Below are 23,818 nucleotides of genomic sequence, written 5' to 3'. Positions count from 1 at the left end.
TTTTTGTGTTATTTACAACACTTCCCACTAGACTAAAGTTAGACAAAAGCTCCCAAAGTAATTGGGGAAGGATAGAGGACTGAAACAGATACAATATGACAGATCACATAATGCTTTTTTCCCCCTAGGAAACATTCATAAAATTAATGTTCATAAACATTAATAAAATTCATTAAACATTCATAAAATTAACATTCAAAAAATAAATGAAGTCTGACCGGGGTTTAGAACTCTACTGTTAAAAAAGGCTTATTTGATTTTTTTTAACATTTATGGCTTTTTTTTTTTAGTACCTGTGCTTTCCCATATCTTGCTCGAGGACTCTGTGGATATTGATCCACTAATGCTTCAAAGGCCCTTAGAGCTTCTTCAACTTTTCCCTGGAAAGTAGAGATATTTATCAGCAATTCTATCTAATAAAAATGCTGAAGGATGCATGACCTAATAACACATTAGTTTCCCCAATTAAAAAACAAAAACAAAACAAAATTGCAGACTGAATCAACAGTTTTCACTCATATTTTTGTTGGGATTGCCTGCTTATTTAAGAGAAATTCGTCATCATTGTTTATGAAACAATATTACCTACTTTCCATGGTTAAAATGAATAGCTTTGTTTTTATTTTACTCACTTTCCCTTTGTTGACTGGAAAAAATGCTGAGATGACCATAACTTGTCTTTATAAAAATGTAAAGATTCTATTGCTAATAACAAAATCCAAACTGAATGTAACAGAGAATACAAAGGAAGTTCTAGACATATGTGGAAATTTCCTCTCTGCATACCTCACATGATGAACAGTATCCTAACTACAGTTCTTCTAGGGGAAATACTGTAGACTCATCCATAGTGTACGGCTGTTTCCTCCAAATGTTTTGCATAACAATATCCCTCAGGACACCTCACATGTGCTCTGTGTCTCTTCCCTGTTGCATACAAAGTCCAAATGTAACTATGGTATTCTCGTGACTGATGCTGACTAGCAAGTATGGATGGAAGTTGAGAAGAACCAGCTGCACTGTTAAAGAGGAGCGAAGCACTGCTTGGCAAAATTTGGCATCAGATCTTGCTGCCGCTTCCAACTCTTACAGTTTTATAAATAAGAGTGGACTATTATACACAACTGTCTTGCTATCTTCAAATATTACATACGTTTGATTTGTTACTAAATTTATCCTACTTCCTACAAGACAAGCATGATTGTCTGCAACTCACCAAGAGACACAGGCAGGAAAAGAGAGTCAGCCAACTGACCCTATAGGCTCATCAAAAGTTTCTGTTATGCCTTTCTCTGATCAACCAATTGTTTAAGTAACGAGAAGCATGAAAATGCTTTTCATTTTTGTATTCTAACACGTAAACAAGGCTCCTAGCGAACAGCAGCAGCGGCAGCCTGAGGTTAGTGCTCTCTATATAGTAGTCCTTCAGCTCCATCATAGACCTACAGAAACTCTGGGGCTGCACAGATGGCAATGTAAAGCTAAAACTGCACAGTCAGTCTTCTGAAAATCAAGAATAATCCTACACCTGCAGTGACTAAAATGGTTTTTATTGTACTGTACTAAAAATAGTGTGTCTCATTGCTCAGCCATCTCAAATCCAGGTTACAACAAAGACCTGCAGTTGTTCCCCATGTGCTAGGACTGTCTGTGAGGCATATCAAAGTTTTTACAAGATTTATATCCAAAAGACTTAAGGTCTCTCATTTCTAACAGTCACATAGTCTTGCTTCACTATTTAATCTCACATCTGGAAAAGGGACATCTCTGCAAAGGTCTTGTTTTCTGAAACACTCAAATAAAAGAATAAAATTGGAAGTTATCAGAGGAGACGACTGAAGAGTTGTTGTTTGTTGTTGGGGTTTGTTTGTTTTTCATAGTCAAGTTATTAAATTCAGAACTACCAAAACTGACTGACTGATGTTAAGGTCTTGCTGCCACCTGTGAGAAGCAGGAACATCTGCTTCGTGCTCTAAGCAGCTGTACGGGAGCAGAGACACGCACAGGAGGCATGCAGAATCCCAACAGAAACAATGCCTACTATGAAGATTTGCACCTAATGCTCACAAAGCATATGAACACTGAGAGATCCACATTAACATGCTTATATTATTTAAGTTCTCTGACATTAGTTGACTTCAGTACTCAAATGGACAACAGTGACAGGACAGAACTAACCCTGTTCCATGTGATTAATTTAAGCAGTTTTTTGATGATAGGAATTCAACAGTTAAGCTAAACATTTTCAAGGTTAAAGGTGAGCAAACACACATGAACAGACATACTCTTATGACTTTAAAAAATTTAAGATAAACTATCCAGCATAAATGAAACTTGAAGGACAAACATGCAGTGAATATTTAATTTTTAAAAGTTAATTTCACAGAAAGTAATCTAAAGGTAATTCTCCCTTTTTCTAACTTAATTTTTGTTTTATTCATTTTTGTCCACTGTCTACAGTCCTGAGTGAAACATTCAAAACTTACTTTTTTACGTAGTTTTTCTGCAGCATCTAGTTCAGCTTTAATGGTCTTATCAAACTTGTTTAAGAGCTTTGGCTTCTTCTTCTTTTTAGCTAAACAGATTTAAAAAACACACAGTTTATTACTTGTTTTCTATTTCACAGCAGTTGTTTGGAGTAACCTTTAACTAGTGACTAGTACTGTGCTGGTAAAGTGCATGATTTTCAAACAAGGCAGTTTTAAAATACATTGAAAAGAAATTGATTTCTTACTTATGACAATCACAAACTCCTGTATGAAAAAGCAATCTTCAGTCATTTAAACTGAATAACTTTGCAGTCAAGTTTTTGATAAAGCATTTTTCATCTCATATAGTCAAGGGTTTTTTTCCAAATGGTTCAATTGACATGGAAGAACAGAGAACTGTTATTTTTCCACATTTATATGGTATTATGAAAAATAGCATTACCAGGACATGTTAGTAATTTCTAAAGTTGTGCCTATATATGTCTACTTCTTTATCTAAAGCAATTAAAAGAGTTGATAGAAATCATAGTTACTCAGGGTAGGAGCGACTCAAAAAGTCATGTAGTCCAACTTCCTGCTGAAAACAGGTTCAATGCTGAAATGTCTGATCGAGACCTCTAAGTGATCAAGGTTCCATAGCTTAGCAAGCTATCACACAGTAGCAGAGCAGCAGCAGCGTGTAGCAAACCAATCTTGAAGTAAGTTGTGTAAAGTAAATTGCATTTGAAGCAAATTGAAGTAAATTGTGTCAATTTAAACAGCTATTTACTTCACAGCACTTCACTCTTCAAGAATGTCTATTTGGTTGCATTAAGTATACTAGATGTTAAAAAAAAAAGCAAATACTCTACTGAAGGATATGACAGCAGATAACTGCTTTTCTCCACATTTGCTATAGCTAAACTTTGGTTTTGCACTTCATTAGAAAAAAACAAACCCACCTTTTCTGACACAATAAATAATAAGGGAAATATATATTGGCTGATACAAGTAACTACTAGTTATGCATATTTGTAATTAGTAGCACATATTTTTACTTAGATTATGCATTACTGTTTTTTCCTTTCTATAGACAATAAGTCATTAATAGCATGAAAAGAAGTAAAATTATTACTTTCTTTGTGGAAGTTTAAACAGGGAATGCTGTAACTGGTATGTGTAAAGCTAAACGCAAACACTATACAGCTTAACATTACAAGACTGCTGCCATGCTGTAGCAACTATTTTGGATAACAAGGTTTTGTAAGTAGCCATGTTTTATTCTGCTTCCCAAGTCCTCAGGTGCACTGTTCAGGAATGACAAGAGCCACCACATGCTATTGGAAGCTGTACTCATGATTCATCAAATAATACTTTCTCTCTGAGACTCTGATCCTACACAGAGCTTTAGGCAGACAAATCACTTCGTCAACATTAAATCTCAGAGAAAGACCAATGCCTTAGTTAATGCTAAACCAATACTAACCCCATCCAAGCATTAGAGGATCTCTAAGTCTGAGCTGCTTCTGTATGAGATAAAAAAAACCCTTGACTACCTTTGATTGTTTCTGTGTAACACTTTTACTGTCGTGTTCAACACTGAACTCAGACAGCTCTGCATGCACAGTTAAATAGATGCTATTGCTTTTCAGGGGCAGGGGGGAAACAGAATTTAAGCAGGATTGAAGCTATCCTACGGAATTCCAGTTACTCATTCACAAAAGTCATATGAAGCTTTAAATATAAAAATGTATTAAGATCTATAAAGGAAAGGTACTAAAGAAGAAGTGCATTAGGATTATTATATCCCTGTTGATCCTTCTTATAATAGAACTGACTGTAATTTTCCAAGGCATTAGCTACCAAGAACTTAAGAAGGAAAAAACTGACACAGAAGAGTTTACTCCTTTTTCAGGATAAACCACCACATATAGCATACTTTAATATATTGGTTTTGCTCCCCTAAACACAATGAAAACACAGGTTTTCATTGCACCCTCTGACTTGAAATCAAGCATTTATACTCAAGCACACAATAATGCGCTTAAGGAATGCAGTTATCATGGAGCTGAACTGACCAAAGAGATGCTTTGCTTTTTTTTTTTTTAATATAATAATATAGATGGTTTGCATGTCTTTTGTTCATTCCCTGTAGATAGTATAGTAGAAATGCACTTCAATCTGTGGCTGATTCCAGTCTTGCTATGTCTTACTTTAATATTATCCATTTCAGAGGAAAGCGATGTCTTTACTGCATTTTCATGCAGTTAATGATGATAATGATTAAGGAGCACAGCACTGGCTCTGTTCCAAGTATTCATACCCCTTGAATCCAGCAAAACTCACAGAACCAGCTCTCATCATGAGAGCAAGGATCCCTCCACCCCAGACCTTGAGTCCACAGTGACTGATAGGTACAGTCAGAAGTTTCTGACATAACGTCACTGGGCCAGAAAAGAACAATCCATAACATGCAAAAGGTTTGTTGGGTTTTGTGGTGGTTTGTTTTTTTTTTTTCTTTTTCTTTTCTAAAAATATGCCGGCTCAGTTTTTCAAGAAACCATTGCTATTTCTAAGGCCTGCCTTGCTCAACACTAGGTGTGGATGAACCCAGAAGCATCAGCCCAAGGAGCCAATAAAAGCAAGTGTCCTTGAGGACTTTTTAGGTTGGCTGAGCTCACAGCTGCTACGTGAAACTGTCATTTGTTGTTAGCAGGAAAACTGAAGCATGTCAGTTCCTCTGGGTACATGATCTGGGGAGCTTCCAGCTGGGCATCACCACCACACACTGGGTTTGTTCCTGTTCTCTAAGTAGGAGGCTGTACATACAAGAAATGACGTAAGCCACAACTAAAATATCAATTCTCAGTTCTTACAGCACGAATGAAAATCTTTATCTAAGACTGGCCAGTTACACAGAAACTGTGTATTCAGTAAGAGAGGACAGCTATTTGTCAACTTCCTAACTTTCAGTATTCATGGAAAGACATACAGTGATTTGGTCCTTCTCAAACTCGGTAAGCATGACAACAGTGAGGTTCCTTCAAGGCAAAGGAAAGAAGCTTTCCCACCCACCAAGAAACTCTTACTGCCTGTGGGACACTGTTTCCACAATTCCTTTTGAGTTTACAAGGAGACGAGACAGAAACAGCTCAGAAGAAAAAGTGAATTAAAATCTTACAAGTCTGTGGCACAAAGATATGACATCTTCCCCCTCATATCTGACTTTGGTGATGTGTTGGAAGAACCTTTTTGCCACCCTCCGTGACAAAAAAGTATTATCTTCCAATTTTCAGTACAATTATATATCAGGTCTAGACCAGCAGGAGATCACTATGAAAAGCTGAAAAGGAGCTGTTAACATAAATATTATTCAGCTGCTAGGCACCAATATAACACAGTAAACATTACATAACGAGTAATCATTTTCATCTCCCATTCTACTCCTATGTTAAAGGATTCACCAGGGAGCTTTCAGTGTAACCATCAAGCATTCCTCTATATTAACCAGATAGCCTGCTATTTCCCTGCAGGGGTATTTTAATAAATTATCCATTGCCTCCTTCTAGTGTAATAACCTTTTAGCAGATGTGACCCAATATATTAAATTCAATGTTACAAAGAAGTTAACTTATGTGTTTTCAGAGGAAAAAAAACACGTAATTTTTCTTCAATGACTTACAGATTTCACCATATAGCTGAAGTAATGCACAATCACACAACTGCTAGGGTGATTTGTAGTCCATATCTGGTTGAGCATCAAAATGGTAGTAATTCTTTTATATATCATACTATGGTCTTGCAAGAATAATACTGACGATTTTCAATAATGGCCTTGGATGTAAGGATAGACTTTCTAGCTAGGATTGCTGTCATAGGATTGCTGAAGACTCCCTCAGAGAAAACAGTTTCCACTGTCAAAGCAGCAAGCCAGGAAGAAGTCTTACAAGAAACTCCATGCTAGTTCTTTCTGTTGGAGAATAAACAATGGCCAGTGACGACAAGCAATCTCATGTCTCCCTTCTGTATTAAGACACAGAAGAGAAGGGGAAAAAAAAAAAGTGAGACGGAAAATATTTTGGAAGTGGTAATGTATTAAATGTGCAGTAAACTTAATAGCCTGCAATGTCATCCAATGAAAGATGATGAAATAGCTATTTTGGCATACAAAAACTAAAATACCAGGCATATTTTATGTTTTTATGTTGAAAGGCACCTTGTCATCACCAAAAGCAGTGATAGTGTTTTTCTACAAAAGACAGAGAAATACCTTTTGAAAAATAATGAATGCACTGCTAGATACTCTTCAGACCACAAGAGCATCCCGTGAAAAATAAGGAAAAGTAACCAAATGATTAAAGGTGATTGAATCACTTACTTCTGAAGAATGGTTTAAAAATATTTTGTCTCTAATTGTTGGGGGTAGGGGGACAACATTTACATCTGAATAAGCAAGAACAAAAGGGAAAAAGGTAGTAGTAAAGAGTTTGCCACTGGAAGAGGGGTACGTACCACTCTGTAAAAAGTAGCTACAGACAGGAAAAGAATAAATTATTTTCTGTATCACCATAGTCAGGACAAGGAATAAAAGGCTTAAAATTGCTGCAGCAGAAAATGTGGCTTGAACATCTGGAACTAGTATCTCTGAGCAAGTGCAGTAGAACAGATTGCTGAGGGTAGGTGTGGAATTCTAATTACTGGAAATTTGTAAGAACAAGTTGTATAAGCATCTGCCAGGAGCCATGCACACAGTTGATAAGGCCTTTGATCAACAGAATAGACAAAGTAAGATTCAGGGTCCCATATAGTCTTATTTTCCACAATTTCTGTAATATACTGCTATATGTCAATGCGCTTTAGTGCCAAGACTATAATTACATGGGGAACTTCCATTCTATCATTTGTTAATTAAAGAAATTCCCCCAGAAGCTCGCTGTGCCAGTCATCACTGTGACTGAGATTCCTCCTAGCCCTATGCCAGCAACAGAATATTGAAGTTCAAAAATAAATGGATCAGTCGCAGATTATCTGATTTGTCCAACAATCATGCTTTTATGTTCTGCAGCTTCTACTCAACCATTAAGCTTCTGTTCATCTCCTTTCTCTTTCCTTCTCCTGTCATCCTCTTCTCCAACCTCTCCCCTTCTCAACCTTGATGCCCTACCACATTTCTTCCCTTTCATTTCTACACTTGCTCACAATCTGTTCCTCGGTCCAGCTCCCCCTATTTATCCCCAACTTGTTCTTAGATATCTGTCTTCTTCCACACACTTGTTGCTCATGCCCTTCTTCAAGGGTCTTTTCCCCTAAACTCCCCTGCCCCAAATCCCTGTTACTGACCATCTACTCTACTGCTACCCTCCGTCTCTGCTGCATACTTCAGAAAATGACTAGGGCTATAATCAGTCACGAGAGCGACTCAAGGAAAGATGAATACAAGTGACAAAGCCTCTCTGCTGTCACGTAATTACATGTGCCCCACACCAAATGGTGCTAACAGAGCATAAGTATCCCTTTGCGAGAAACACTTCACCTATTTCTACACACGATGCAGCACTGTGTTAATTACCTGCAAATTATCACAGCCTGAGCAAGAAGCAATACAACTACTTGGCTCAGCAGCAGTACCTGATGGCATAGCTCTTTGCTCTCTAGCTAAAAGTTCATTCATTTAGTCATCACTTGAGAATGTCACCAGTGCAGTGACAGCTTAAAATTAAGGCAACTAATTTAGGTTTCTCTATGTAGACACCTAAACCCTGCTGTAATCTTTAGAAATCTAGTCATTACAGTCAATGGAGCCTAAAAAGTGAGTTCAGCATGAACACCTACTAGGTGGTCAGCCAGAGGCTCCACTGACTGTATAGACGACTACTGTATATAATGCACTTTGGACACCAGACCAGCACATGCAGCCACATACACGTGTCTTGATCTGGAACAGAGTCCCATCCAGGTTGTTCTCCTCACTCACTGACGTTACTGTTAGATGATAACTCTTACTCCAGCAGGCTGTTTGGAAGCCAGTAGTGTAAACACTGGAAGACTCAGGAAACGGTTCATTCCTTCCTTTCAGGACCTGATCTCACAGAAAGTTTCAGAGCTGCGAAGGAATAGCAGCAGAGAAAATCCCGCTCAGGTCTAAAGATCTAGACCGGAATATGCCATCCGCTTTGAGACAAGTGGAGATATAGCAGTGTCCTGGTTTCGGCTGGGACAGAGTTAACTTTCTTTTTAGTAGCTGGTACAGTGCTGTGTTTTGGATTTAGTGTGAGAATAATGTTGATAACACTCTGATGTTTTAGCTGTTGCTAAGTAGCGCTTATCTTAAGCCAAGGACTTTTCAGTTTCCCATGCTCTGCCAGCAAGCAGGTGGGCAAGGAGCTGGGAGGGAGCAGAGCCGGGGCAGCTGACCTGAACTAGCCAAAGGGGTATTCCATACCATGGAACGTCATGCCCAGTATATAAACAGGGGGGAGCTGCCCGGAAGGCGCGGATCGCGGTTCGGGAACTAACTGAGCATCGGTCAGCGGGTGGTGAGCAATTGCATTGTGCATCACTGGTTTTTTTTTTCTTCCCCCCCCCTTCTTTTGTTGCATTCCTTTTCATTACTATTATTATTATTTTTCATTATTACTATTGTTAGTATTATATTTTACTTTAGTTATTAAACTGTTCTTATCTCAACCCACGAGTTTTACTTTTTTTTCCTTTGCTTTCCTCCTCCTCACCCCACTGGGAGGGGGAGGGGGAAGCGGCTGCGTGGTGCTTAGTTGCTGGCTGGGGTTAAACCACGACAAGCAGCAGACAGGGACTGGGCAGGGGATGCATAATGAAATTTCGTGGCCAAACTCAAACATCTCTCCACTGATTATTAGCCAGCATGTGCATGTGCGAACTAATATTTTGTAGTCATTAATACTACATGCTCTTGCAGAGGAAAAAACATACACTAAGTTTGCAATAAAAGCTTTTCGCTTTTTTCATTTAAACACTGGGGGGGGAAAAAAAAAAAAATCAAAGAAATCAATGCAAAGTACATCTTGTGAAGCTACTGAATCTTTTCTGTGAAACCTTCCAAAATCAATTTTTAGAAAGGCATTTCCAAAATGAGTTTTCCCAAGGCAAAATTTCATCTCAGTGGTGTAATTTCAGAAAAGCTATAAGTGATTAAAAACAGTGCCTTGTGATATAAAGCAATCTCAATTACCGGTGCTATTATTAGCTTCTTCTGTTAAAAAAAAAAAGCTAATAACATTAAAAAAAAAAAAAATCAAGTTCTGTAAATCTTCATCTGAAGCTGATCTTTTTCTCTTAAGTAACTGTCCAGACAAACAGCATCAGGCAAATAATTTTGCAACTTATATGTTGATTTTATTCACAGAATTATAATGCAAATATAATTTCTTGATACTTTATAACTTTTAATGCAAAAAGCTGCCTCAAGAAATAACAATCGAGGAATGAAACTTTTCTAGAATTTCTAGACAAATGTCCTCAAATGATCAAAAGTCTGTATGGTCCTGTATAACTGAGCAGAACACAAGGCTTGAAATTGGTGTAAAATGGCCAAGTAAGCCAATTATGTTAATGTGGTAAGTGCATCCAAACCAATTACATGAAGTAACAAGGAAAACAACATACAGATAAAAAAAAGTGATGACTAATACATGGCAAAAAAATTGATTACAGCTGACCATAAGTTCAAAGCAATACAGAACAAACTGGCAGAAATATCATATCAGAAATAACTAGTAATAATATATTACTAATAAAAATAATAATAATAATAATTCTGTAATGGAGTAAATGAATCCTCTCTAGCCTCCACAGAAGGGGGGGTGGGGGGGGGCGGGAGGGGACGGACGGGGAAAGAGAGTCAGCTCACCATTTTACATTTTTATCTGAAATACAAAACAATCAGCCAGGCTAAGGAAAACCTCATTCTCTTAAAAGAGCGAACACTGCTGACCTGACTGATTAGACATCAGCCTGATATCTCAAAACAGTTAATACTTCATTAGCCAGAACTGGACAAAAATATTGAATACTATAACAATTATCTTTCATGATTAATACACTTTTTTTATCCCAAAGATACACCATGCACTTGGCATTTTAACAGATAGCAAGTTACTTTTAAGTGGGTCTCTGATATTGTCTGCACTGGAAAGACTTCAACTAGCTATTTTCTGAAAAGATCATTTAAAGGATGGGGTACCTTCAGCACAACACTTAGCATGAATTGTTCTGCCCTTGCTGACATACTCTGAGCCTCTGATCAAAGGATACATGTACAGTTTTGTTCCTGAGCAAAGTAAGTGGGAGATAATATCACGCTGCTATTAAAAATCCCAGAACAACTACTGTTTATCTTATCTCTAAAACCCAGTATGCACTTTCATACACTTAACACAAATCATCTCTCACTCCTCTGCCTCGTAAAAAGTTGGGAGCAGATATTCTACAATTCTGTGATTTTATTCTGACACAACAGACATGTCAGGAAGAAGGACACCGCAAACAGTGAGCTTGTTAGCTGATGTGCAACTGTGGCCAGGAAGAAATCTCAACTGGGACTAGCTCAGGCAGTTTTCCACCCGTTCTTGCTGCCCTTTTCTCCTCTTCCTCCATCTTTTGCTCTCAGTAGTAACTATTCCCCTTCCTAAGCCCTCTGCTCCCTTTCTTATATTCAGAGCCTAGGAAAAGTGGTGGAGTGGGAGGGCAGGCTTACCTGCTGCACTGGAGCTGGCACCTTGGACCTATCCTGTGCATTGATAGTGATGACAGACATCCTGGTTGGACTCACTTGGAGGTCTGGGAGGAAGGGTGCCTTCCACATAGGCCAAACTGTCTTGCTTTAATGTTTGGAAACTAATGCTGTAGGATTCGTAGTCAATGGAGAAGGGCAGTAACCTCCTCCGTGATTATGAGAGTCCATATTACACTATTAGCACGAGTATTTCTTGTTAAACATGTCTTCTAATGAAATTTCTAGTTCCTCAGAAATGGCAAGACGATAATGACACAATCTCTCTGAGGGCATGGGGAGAGAACAGGAGGTTAGAAGGACACTGCTTTCTATCTAACAAACCACCTCATAAGTGGGGTTTAGTTCTTGTCATTAGATCTGTCTGTTTGTTTATTCCTATTGTCATTATAATGTTAAGGGAGCATTCCTGGTGGCTTCCTCTATCTTGCATGTGCTACTACTGGCATGCAAAACAGAAAGCAGCTAGGACTCTGGCTTTTAGTTAATCACTTCGTAAGACATAAGGATTCAAGATAAACCATGGTCTTCACAGCCACCTTGAGGACACATGGTCCCCAGTTTCTGAATTGAAAACTACACTGGAACAATTCTGCTGCACTGACTGTATGTTGTGCTTATCGCTAGCAGTAAGTTTTATTTAAGTTTTAAATAGTTTTAAATAAAAGATATAACTATACAACTGTAGAGGTTATAACTATATAATAATGTCTCCTTATTTCTCTCCCACGTTGACAAAAATAGACAAGTGGGGAGTGCCATCTCTAAACCTAATTTGAAATAAAAACCTCCTCATGTGACGCAGTCTCATGGTCACTTGCAGCGAAGGCTCCTCCTGCCATGTTCTCCATCTTAAACTGTCAAAATCTAAGGAAGCAATTTCCAGGGGAGCCATAGGCTTTGTTTTCTAAACACGCTCCTATCCCTGCTGTGATACAAATTCAGTAATAATGCTCTTGGCAACTTGTGGATGGGCGCCTTAAAAGACAATGACAAGTAGACACCGACGATCATGGTCTGTAGAAGTTTTCCAATGAATTTTGTGACCTTCTGTTTTAGTAATTCCCCCTGCCCCCTCCCTCAAATACTCCAACCTTCCCAGTCCAAGTTTCAAAGTTTCAGTTACGGGCTGAAAAACATACATATATATTAGTAGACCAACTACTTTTACCTTGAATTCAAAATTTGCTCAAGTAATTGTCCGCCCTCCTCATACTAGGCCCATATCATTACCCAAATTAGTTTTTGAAATTGTGCTGCCTCTCAGTGGGCGCTTGAATGAGAATTTGATGATGATGAAAAACTCCTGTCATTGTCCTGTTGTTTGGGAAGCTCATTAGGTGAGATACAGATAGCGTAAGTGATCCACTTGTTTTATGGGCTTCTATAAATGATAACTTAGAAGGTATAAAAACAAGTAACCGCATCTAGACAATTTAAAGCCAATAGCACTACAATAATTAAAAGATCTTTCTAAACTGTACTGGTAGAACAGGCAAAACCTCTATAATCAACTTATCTGGGGAAGCAATCAGACAATAAAAACTGAGGCATTTTAGGGACTAATAAAGCTGTGGAATCTAATGACTATAATAAATCTTTAGCTACAGTTATTCCAGAACAATTTCCCTTGCAGTAAAAAGTATTCTACAGGGTTTTCTGTCTGAAATTACTGTTGGTTGGTTAGATGTTGATCATCAGAAACAATTGCAGAATGATAATTTTATTTTTGGCATGTATTTCCATCATTCACCTCTCCCTTTCATCATGAAGTCTTTTGGCTTCATTCAAAGGCTAGAATCAAGCAACCCTTTGACAAGACCAGAAATAAATTTCTTCATTGACTTTCTGTACAAAAACCCCACACTAATATTCTAATGTCCTATACATTTAGTTCAGCATGGTGTTATGCAGCAGTTTTGGACTTTGAGAACTACACTTCTCTGAAGTACAACATTGGCCATTCTGCCCACAGCTCATATTTGATGCAGGCTACAATTAAATATATAATTAAATCAATAGGTAGTATGTATACCCTTAGAAGTAGAGCTTGCAAGGGTGGAACTCAGCCCACCTAACTTGAGGTGACAGTGCTGGAGGGGAGCTAAGCATGTAAGCTCTTTCTACAGCCAATGGAGCTCTGGTTAAGGTTCTCAATGGAGTTTAGGGGACAAGTCATCTCACCCTACAGCAAAAACCTACATTTAGCCAGAAGAACAGCACTTTAGCCTCCACAGGTTATACAGGTTTGATCTCTACTGGTACCACAGCAGAATCCTACATATCCTGTTCAAAGGTAAATACCTAGAGTAAACCGAGTGTTGACCCTGGTATCAGAATGACACTTGCAGGGCCACTTGTGGAATGACATTGTGCTAAGTCTGGCTTATGTATACTTCTGTCCCTGATGCAACACAACTGAGTGCATTCATTTTCATGTTTTATCAGTTTTGAAGCGTGAAAGTTATTATTGTAATTACCTATGCTGATGTTCAAGGTATGAAAGAAACACGTTCATTGCAGAAAGATTGTTCCAGTTTTTATATCCATTTTTCACCAATATAAATGAATATTCAATATATGCCAATATAAGCCAAAGTAGAAAAACAAAGCTTCTTACTTAAATTTAAATTTTGTTAGCCTATGTGATCAAAAACAACTAAAACCACCTCATATGGAAAGACATCTTAGGGATGTGGTATGTATGCCCTGGATTGTACTACCTGTGAAACATTTTAAAGAATTATTTCTCAGATTCACCTGAAACGTCCATCCCATTTAAATTACTTGTTTAAGTCTGATCACTTTCTTATGGAGAAGACAAAAAATCCTTCTCAATTAAATATAACAGAGAAAACTTGAAGTAATAGTACACTACAAACAAGTTTAGTTTAGTTTTTGTTTCTTTAGAGGAGTTTCCGGAGGAGCTTCTATTAATACAGAAGAAGTTTCAGTGACACTTTTAATAAACTTCATGAAATAATATTAAATATTAAATATTAAAAACTAAATTTACAGAATTTTTAAGACATTTTGCTAACAAAGTACTATGAAGACTGAAGCAGTGAAAAATGTTAATGTTGTAAGATCCACCCAAAGCTGTAAATAGTTTCTGCACAGAAGGCTTTTCAGAGCTTGTATGTCCAAATATCTAAAAAGAAAAAAAAAATGCAGACTTGTGCATACATCTCTGTGCGCTGTCAGAATCATAAGCAATCCCTAAACCCAAGCCAAACATGAATTTTCAAATTCCCAGCTCCTTAGATTTCTGAGTTTTCTACATATACCAGACAGCTACAGTACAGTATTTTTTTAAATACATCTCTCATCAATATATTGCTGCACCTTATTAGGGTAATTTAAAATAAACCAATTCAATAGTACTTTAAACCACTTTCTATGACTAGGAAATCTATAGCCAGACACTTTTATTGAAAGTGAAAACTTAAACAGTTCAAACTATGAAAACTTAACAGTTCAACAAAATTCAACTTGTATGAAAACCACACAAGCAGTTTAGCTATAAACAAATTTCAAAAAAAATGCAGGGTTGCTTTTCGCTGTAGGATGCAAAATTTTATTAATTTAACCCGGAAAACAAAACCAGCCCTTTTTCCAACTTATAGAAATCCTGTAATCTGCAATGGCAGGACTCAGCAGATGCATTTATTTAGTTGCTCGGTGTTTAAACAGAAACAAAAACACACAGCACTTCAGGTGCAAAAGGAAAGTGGCTCCACCTTGTCATACTTTCAAGTCATAAAGTTCTCTTACAAGTTCTGATTAATAACATTGCATAATAGTAAATCTGTACATTTTCATTTTCTTACACAAGCTAGTATTTTTACCTATGAACACTGTTTACCCATACTGGATGGCTATTGTATGTCATTTTATTCTACTGTTTTAACAGGTCAATAAAACTAGCACATAATGGTGGGTTTTTTCTACTATCAAGTATGTAAGCCCAGTGCAGTAAGGTATTTCCTGCCAAATCTGTCCTTTTATAAATGGAAATGTGGATATAATTGCCTTGCTTTTCAAGTAAACTGGCTAACTGTTGTATTTACTTTTTAAAGGTAATGCTTACATTTGACATATTTAATACTTAAATAAAATGTTTAAAGTTTGCTAGTCCTAGAAACTTATATTTAAAATACAAATATACAAAACCAATAAACCTTACCAAAAGATCATAAAAGTAGCATTGCTAAGTACTCAAATATAAAATAACAGCCACATAGAAAAATGGAAACAGAGAATGAAAAAGGAGCAGTAGACACCAGCAGAGTCACTGAATCCTTTTTCCTCCATCTAGAAGTAGTGCTGGAGCTACTTACGGCAGGCACTACTCTGTAGGCCATACCCGAGTGAAAAGGATGCAGGCACAGGCCCTAAGGTTTTTGGGTATTGCCAGCTGCAGTGATGCAGCTAGGGTCAGATACAAACTTTGATCCCAATGAAGGAGGTTGTGCAAGCCTTATGCGGTGATAGGGAATGCGCGGGGCCAGCACCGATGTCATCGTAGGGAGAACAGATTCACAGTGCTCTCAGCGAAACCTCACTTTTCCACCAAACCTGCCTCTGTGTGTTCGTACCTAAACTAAGCCAGACAGAAACCCTTACTGGATAAACACAGAGTTGACAAGGGCTGATTTTAGTGCCACTTGTCTCCCCAAGCTTAGCTTCAGGCAGCGCTGAACCCAGCTTTTGGGGCACTGCTGAACCCGGCTTTTGGGGCTGGGCAGCCCAGGTTGCCTCTCACCCACAGATGCTTGGAGGAGCCTGGTGAAGCTGTGACCTCCGGAGTCCTAAACCAGGAGTACAACACCGAACATTTTACTCCTGAAACAGGAGAAGTTTTTAACAGCAGCCTGTGACCAGGTAAGAGGGGAATACATTGATGTCAGCTTTGGAAACGATGGTGTGTTTACTTACAAAAGCAGATGCACACTGGATGTTTATTCAACTCCAGTTTATCTACTTAAGATGTACAGGAGCTAAGCTTCACTACTATTTAATCTGATTTAAATCAGTCCTCCCAGAAAGCATGCTTTTGAATTTCAGAAGAACAGAATGTTACTTTCACACTTACCTTTTCCTGTTTTATCTTGTTCAGTTTCTTTTTCACTTTTCCCTAGAATATTAAAAATATAATTTCATTGAAATAAATTTATGTTAACAGTTTATGATAAGAAAGAAATACAAGAAAAATACAGCTTATACTCAAAATATTATTGGGCCAACAGGACTCTTTTGTTTCATTTTTATTTTTTAAAGTAACCATAGATTATTGTCTGAACTATGCAGTTACATAAAAGGTCTTTCCCTGCAGATACTTCAAATATTACATTATTGCTTCTCTCTCAAAATATTTCATAAACTTTCCCCTTCAGATATTTGGCAGATTTTGGTGATACACACTTATGATGCAAGCTATTTTGCAAGAAAAAAAACCCCTGTTCACTAATTAAAAACTCTTGGGAACACTAGCTTAATATATATTTGATTAAAATGTAAAAAACATGAAAATCAATTGGGGACCTAGGTCTCATTTTCAGAATTGACTTGGGCACTTGGAAGCTTTCGTCTTGCTTCAACTTTTAAAATAATTTAACCCAGGGGTTTTGTAAACATCTGAATGCACAGGTAAATGTTAACTAAGCACAAGACAGTCTATAGCAAAAGACAGACTACATACTGTACCAAAATCAGGTATGTGTATATAGTGAAGGTGGTACATACAGAGACAGGCTTGTCCTCTCCTCTTTTTCTCCTCTCTAAACACTTTTTGATCCTGCTCTACTCTATAACATTTAAAGCATCTTGCCTCTCAATTCTAACATTATTATTCTGTTTCCAGTTTTGTCCCAATAAGCTTCCAATATTTCCTCCCAATAAACTTAATAGACAACACTAAAAGGAGAGGTCAGTTGCCTTTTTAGTTACAGTTATTTTCCTCTCTAACATACACACTTTGATTTTGATGTATTCTTACATATAGAAAAAACATCTTTAATTTCTAAGTCAATTACTGACATCTTGTCAGAATACTCAATCTTCACAGTTTTTTAAACCAACTGCTCAGAAGCGTTATATTCTGAATAAAATACATCATGTAAAAATGCTGAAAAACATTTCTTCTTTCATGGAGAAACTGGGTTATGTGCACACATGAAATCAAACTATTTCACATTCTAATTTCACCTTTTACTACAAGCTGACAACTGCTACTACTGAACGTGCAGACAGTACGACTGATTTTTATATTCAGCACAAGGCAGAATGAGTATTAACTTGATTATGATATGGTAAATTACATAAATATGGTCACATTGAAAGTCATTCACCTCTTCAATGACATGATAAAATCCAGATTGTCAATTAAATTGAAAGAAATGACAAAGAGATCTATAGAGTCAGTTACATACTATGGGATAACAGAGAAGGAATATTATTACTATAACAGTACATTAATGAAAGCGTTGTTCAGCACTTGCTAAAATAGTGGCTTTTTGTTTTTTTTTTTTTTTTGCGCATACCACAATAAATAAAATGGTCATGTCCATCTGTACGTCATCAGACATACTGTATTTTAAAAAGAGCAACAATGCAGCTCCAGATGAGACACAGAATAGTTTATGTACTCGTATTTCTACTATTTTTACCAACTCAAAGCACATGAACAACTCATTACAGGATAGTAAACCATGATACAGCATGCTACTTAGCCACCCATTTTCCCTGTATCTTTTCCCTTATCAGCAACACTGATATTCTCACCTGACCTCTTCTCTGTAATTCCCTCTAGGTCACTCATCGACCCTCTTCCACCCATCTTGGGCATTTCATGTTATTTCTGCAACTTCTCTCCCAACACAGGAAGAACAAGGTATGACCTCATCATTCTAAAGCCTGCTCCTATCTCCCATTTCTTGTCCAGCTTCACATTTCTTTATTACTGAGGCTCATGCAACATATAACCTACAGTTCTCTATACCCATTTATGTATAAGGATTAATTCTCCAAATTCTCTCTCAGACTTTTTTCGACCTGTATTCTGCTAAATTAGCTGCCATTGATTTCACCAAAGCCTCTCCAATGATCTTTAAATACTCCAGCTTCTCCTTCTAGGTAGCTGCTTTTGAAATTCATCACAACTTGATCTTGTTAGCTCTGAAGACCTTGTCTACCTCAGCTCTCACCATACTTAACTAAGAATTCACTTTAGCATCACATTCAGCACATATTGCTTTGTTCCCTCCACACTGATCCCTAGCTTACTTTGATGGTGCAAATGGTTCTAATTATGCTATTTCTGACAAAGGTTTAAAAATGTGCTGTCTCAAAGACAGGGATATGATAGTAAATCTTGAGACTATTGTCATCAACTTAAACAAATTGTAGCTCAAACAAAAAATTTTTCTTAACTCTTCAAACCACTCTCATCCTTCACTCAATTTCTCTGTTTCCAGCAAAACAAATCTAGATCAAAATAACAGACAAAACTGTTTTAACCAATCTCTACAGGCTAGGACTGCTATTACTGTGTAACATAGGCACCAGGTATTCCCAAGCAAGTTTCTACTGTAAAGAATAAGTTTATTTTTCATATTACAATATGTCTAAATATTTGTGAGTGCATGTGACAATGATCCAAGTCACAACTAAAAATGTATTTCAGACCTTGTAGATTTTACATGAAACCCAATGAACACTATAAGTGTACAATACAATTTGTTATTTACATATACATAATTTCTGAAACATATAAAATTACACCATGACATTCAGTAAAAAACACAACATTTTTCAGTATCTTTCCTATATCCAATCTTATCTATTTTCTTTACTTCTTAGAAAGAACAGTGTCATGATCCACCTTTTCAATTACTGAGAATGTGAAAAAGTCACTTAAAATTGTAGTAAATTTTCAATATTAAAATAAAACTTTAGTATCCTACTTTTATTTAAATTTTGCTTTCCTAATTGGTATTTGTTCCTGTGACTTCCAAAAAAGCCACTGAATCCAAGATTTCATAGATTCACTGAGATATAGCAAGAAGCAATGTAGCAATGTGAAAATATAAAGATGTATTCTTTTGACTTTTTCTTAAACTACAGGTCTTTATTCAGCAATATTTCGTCATAAAAATATGGAGGTGTTTGAAAACTGAAAAGGTCAAGGAAGATTTTTCTTTTCAAACAGGGAACTGCACAAACACAACACCCTTGCTACATTTCTGATTTAAACTATGGACCATAACCTAGAATATTTCTCTGTGAAAGGTAGATACCATACTGCCCACACACATTCGCATTTGTTAAGAGTGCTCTCTCATTCATTTTAAGTTACAAATAGAAATTATGTATCATGGGCAAAATTCAGGCCATACTGGTTGCAGAATAGCTAATACTCCAAAAGAAGAAACACAACACAATTATAGAAGACAGACAGACCTTAGAGTAACGCCCGTTTCCTTCACATAATACCATCCAGAAATAAAAATTACTTCTACTTGCTACATTCCTTCCTCCTTGTAAATAATACTTTCAAATATATTTTTAAACATTCAAAATTATTACTTTGAAAAATAATAATATTAATTAGTGGCTGAGGCAAATATTTATCTCCATAGTTAATATCTACCATATTTTGGAAAAAATAATGACACTAGAAAGACAAAGATATTCTTCTGTGTTTTATTGCAGCCAAACATTAAAACAGATTAAATATACATTTTTTTAATAGTCCGCTTGACCTTGCTCAGCTTGGCATATTTTTGTAAACATGAAGCACATAAAATCACATACCCAGTTACAATATACTTAAAATTTGATCACAGCATAATATACTCTCACAGTCCCATAACTCTACAAATAGGCTGCCACTGTTATATAAAAAGTCCTCCATTCACCATTCTAAAATTATTCCCAAGCTTCCTCACAAAATATGGCTTTGTAAAAATTATTGCTCTGCAATTCACAATCACAGGTAATGTTACTAGAATATCCCATCCCAAACCCCATCACAGTCTAAGAGTATTATTGCTTTCCTGAAAAGTCTAAAGAAATCACTTTGGGACATCTGTGTTTGTTGATCAGATGTAACACTCACGTGGAGTCCTACTGAAATCCCAAACAAAAAAAGGCAAGCATATATGATGCCCCTTTTACTATAAATGTATGCAAGTAAAAACCTGACTTCAAAACAGTGTTACAGAAATTTAAAATCTCCCTGTCAACCAAAAGGCAACCACTGTTAGGGTTACCGAGTTGGTTTTTCTTCTTAAAAATTTATCTTATTTTATTTCTTCTAAGCTCCTGTATCAGGCTTAGCAATTTCCTAAAAATCACAGCAATTATTCCTGAGCCAAAAAGGAACACATGCAAAATGCCAAAGAATAAAATATCTCTTCGTAATTGTGGAACAGCAGCACAGAACAGGTAAAAAGTACACCTGTTATATTAAAATTCTAAATCACTCGAAGTCTAAATTTCAGACGTACCATTTACAAGAGCATTTATGATTGTAGGTCTTAAATTTTGATTTCCTATTTTTCTTAAGGCTGAATTTCCAAAGCTTTTTTTTTAAAATAAAATTTACAAGTCAAGTATTTACGCAAATTTGACTTTTTAAATAATTCACTGAATACAAAGCTTATTAAATCCAGCTTTGAGATCATTATATAGGTAGGCAAACCAGAATAATTTTACTGAACTCAACCTGATTCCGGCAACTCAGCTTTGTTGCAATCTACACTGAGTCCCTGCCAGGCTATTATGTAGTTTCTAGACATTTTTGCTTTAAAAATCAAATGTGCATAAATAAAAAGTTCTAATTCACACATAGAGGGTTTCTGAAAAAAGTAATTTAGTAATCCGCCCTTTTAGTGGTATGAATTAAACATACCCATTTTGTATCTTGTTAGACTATTTTAAAAATCACCTGAAATTCATGTAGTGTAACTGTTGACATAACATCAGTGCAAAGAGATAAAAGTCAAACTTCACAGCATAGTGTGTGCCTGATTAGTGTTTTCAATAAAATGCAGTTAGGCTGTATGCTATATCAGCAGTTATCAAACATTTAAAAATTTATAGTATTATATGTTTCATTTGACCAAACTGCTCTGTACATACTGTATGAATCCACAACAAAAGATATATATTAAAATCTGAAAAAATGTACTTGCTGCTACGTTATAAATAGAATATTAACAATTGTTTGAACAGCAGAGATGAAATGCAGCTCAAAATTGCAACTCTGTCACAAACACAGAAGAAAAATAATGAATTCACTAAACTTGACCAAGGAAAAAAAAAAAAAAATCAGACAGGAATGTAAATTAAACATCCAAGTGTTAAAAAAGCTTACTAAAATGACAGTTGGCTACAACCCATTTACAATATCTTAGTGTTCGTTCCCCAAACCCTGAACTGCTTGGTAATTACATCATAAGATCTATTACAACCATCTGCTCCCCTTTTGTAGCGTATGGTTAGGGCTGGTCCTCCTGATGTAGGGACTTTTCTTTTGAAGCTTTAAGTATCTGAAAAAATAAGGGGAAATCTATATTAAAGGACCAACCAAAACACAATTTAGTCTAAAACAACAACAACAAAAAAATCTTAAATGCTAAAAAAATGCAACTTTGTATCAGACTAGTTAATTTGAGAAAGCTATCATATCTAGGAGCTATCATAATGAATATACACAAAGTTGCTGTATACGGTGGGAAATGTAAGCTTTTAAATATTTACCTAAGCAGTAATTTTTTTCTCAGTATATGGCACTTCATTTACCTTGTAAAGGAAATTAGGCCATGTCACAAATACATTAAAACAAATATATGTATTTATTTATTTATTTATTTATTTTTAAGTCAAGAACACTTACAATTGGAAAAGAGGAGCAGGGAATGAGGAAGGGTCATAGTTGTAAAGTGGAAACTTCTCTACACATAAGGGATGTCACCAGTCGGTAAAATAAATGCAGGGTTATAAAAATGCCAAGGATACAAGATGAAGCGGGGAGGGGGGAGGGGGAAACAACCCTTAGATATTTAAAATCTGAACATATACAAGAGGGATCAAACTCCAAATACAGAGAGTAAAGGTATCCCAAAAACTGTAATATGTCTTCCTTAAAATATGCCTCCAACAAGTACCACTCTATCACAACCACTGCAATTTATGTGCCAGTGTAAAACAGGATTAGCCAAAAATCCTGAATCAGTAATATTTTAAGCTGGCCTATCATACCACTGAAGTGCATTAGTTTACAAAAATACAGACTAACTGCAGTTAAAATAGCAGCTGCTGGAAAGGAGTATTGGTAATAATTTTAGAAGTAAACTTAGAGAATTGGAAAACAGTACCTACAGATACCTCAAGATACAGTTGCCTACTATTATTTTTTTTTGTGATATGCCCCGACATCAGCAAAACACTTTTCACTTGCACTCCAGCATATTAAAATCCTACACCCGATCTCTTCACTGGTGATGTGAGAATGTTCCTCACAGCTAAATTCATCCTCTGAACGATCTCCTGCTTTCTTTCCAAAACAAATAAGTTCCTCTGTTTCAGATAAAAATCAAACAACTGCTCCTAACCTGATACAAACTGGTGCCACCATGCTTCAAATGAAGTTGCATGAATTTATACTATCGAAGAATAAGGACTCTATAGTGACATTTCTGAATATCTTTTACACTGCTTGAAGTTATGTTTATTACATAAATAGATACATCTTTCATATATGTAAAGAGTGCATATGCGTATAAAGGTGTTCTTCATTCAGAAGAGAGTTCTCAACTGCCTCTAGTACAATGAACTTTATTATTATTGCTGAAATAACAGGAAATACTAGCTTTGAATACATTATGAAATGAAATCACATGAACAAAGAAGAAAAAACTTATGACAACAAAAAGCCCCTATATTGAATCCTCCATCACAAATCTCTGGTAAATATGAGTTTCATACTCTAAAAGGAAAATGTGAGAATAATGTTGCCTTCAAACTGAAATTTTCACATCCAAAAAAGGCAGGTAAACATACTTAATAGTAGGAAAAAATAATAATTTAGTAGTAATAAAATTTTTATTCCTGGTCGGTAGTTTACTTATGTCCCCTGTTTCTTTTCTCAATTTTCAGAGATGCTATTTGAATTCTACTTTATGTGCTAAAACAATAAGCTTTTTAAAAACAAACAAACAAACTGATAAACAACAATTCTTCTGCCTTCAAAGTGGTTCCCACATAACTACACAAATTACTAAAGATTCTTGAGTATGTTGGTACACTGTTGCAGATTTTGTGCTGATCAAATTATTTTCATTTTCTACTTCCTAAATGAAGAATCACGTACATAGTACTACATCTAATAGTTACTTGTGTGTTTAATAACTGAATAAACGGGTTTTGAATGATTCTCTCACTTTTTCCCATGAAGGGAAAATGAAAATATTCACTCTTTCCAGTGCTGCTATGATCATCTATTTCCACAAGATATACCAGGACAGAGCTAAGGCTAATCTCGTGGTTTAAAAAGTATGTTGCACCAGTTTTGAAA

The 23,818-nt window shown here is 36.2% G+C and overlaps 1 protein-coding gene across 1 annotated transcript in view; it reads right to left on the bottom strand.

Moving 5' to 3' along the window:
- Positions 1–23,818, bottom strand: part of ASPH (aspartate beta-hydroxylase) — a 121,705-nt gene that overhangs the window by 38,644 nt on the left and 59,243 nt on the right. Inside the window, 3 exon segments of the mRNA XM_050892929.1 lie at positions 294–380; positions 2,487–2,575; positions 16,334–16,375. Coding sequence (XP_050748886.1) covers positions 294–380; positions 2,487–2,575; positions 16,334–16,375 — 218 coding nt within the window.

Source organism: Gymnogyps californianus, chromosome 2 (genome assembly GCF_018139145.2).
Source record: "Gymnogyps californianus isolate 813 chromosome 2, ASM1813914v2, whole genome shotgun sequence".
NCBI lineage: Eukaryota > Metazoa > Chordata > Aves > Accipitriformes > Cathartidae > Gymnogyps > Gymnogyps californianus.
This window is presented reverse-complemented; position numbering and strand designations above follow the sequence as displayed.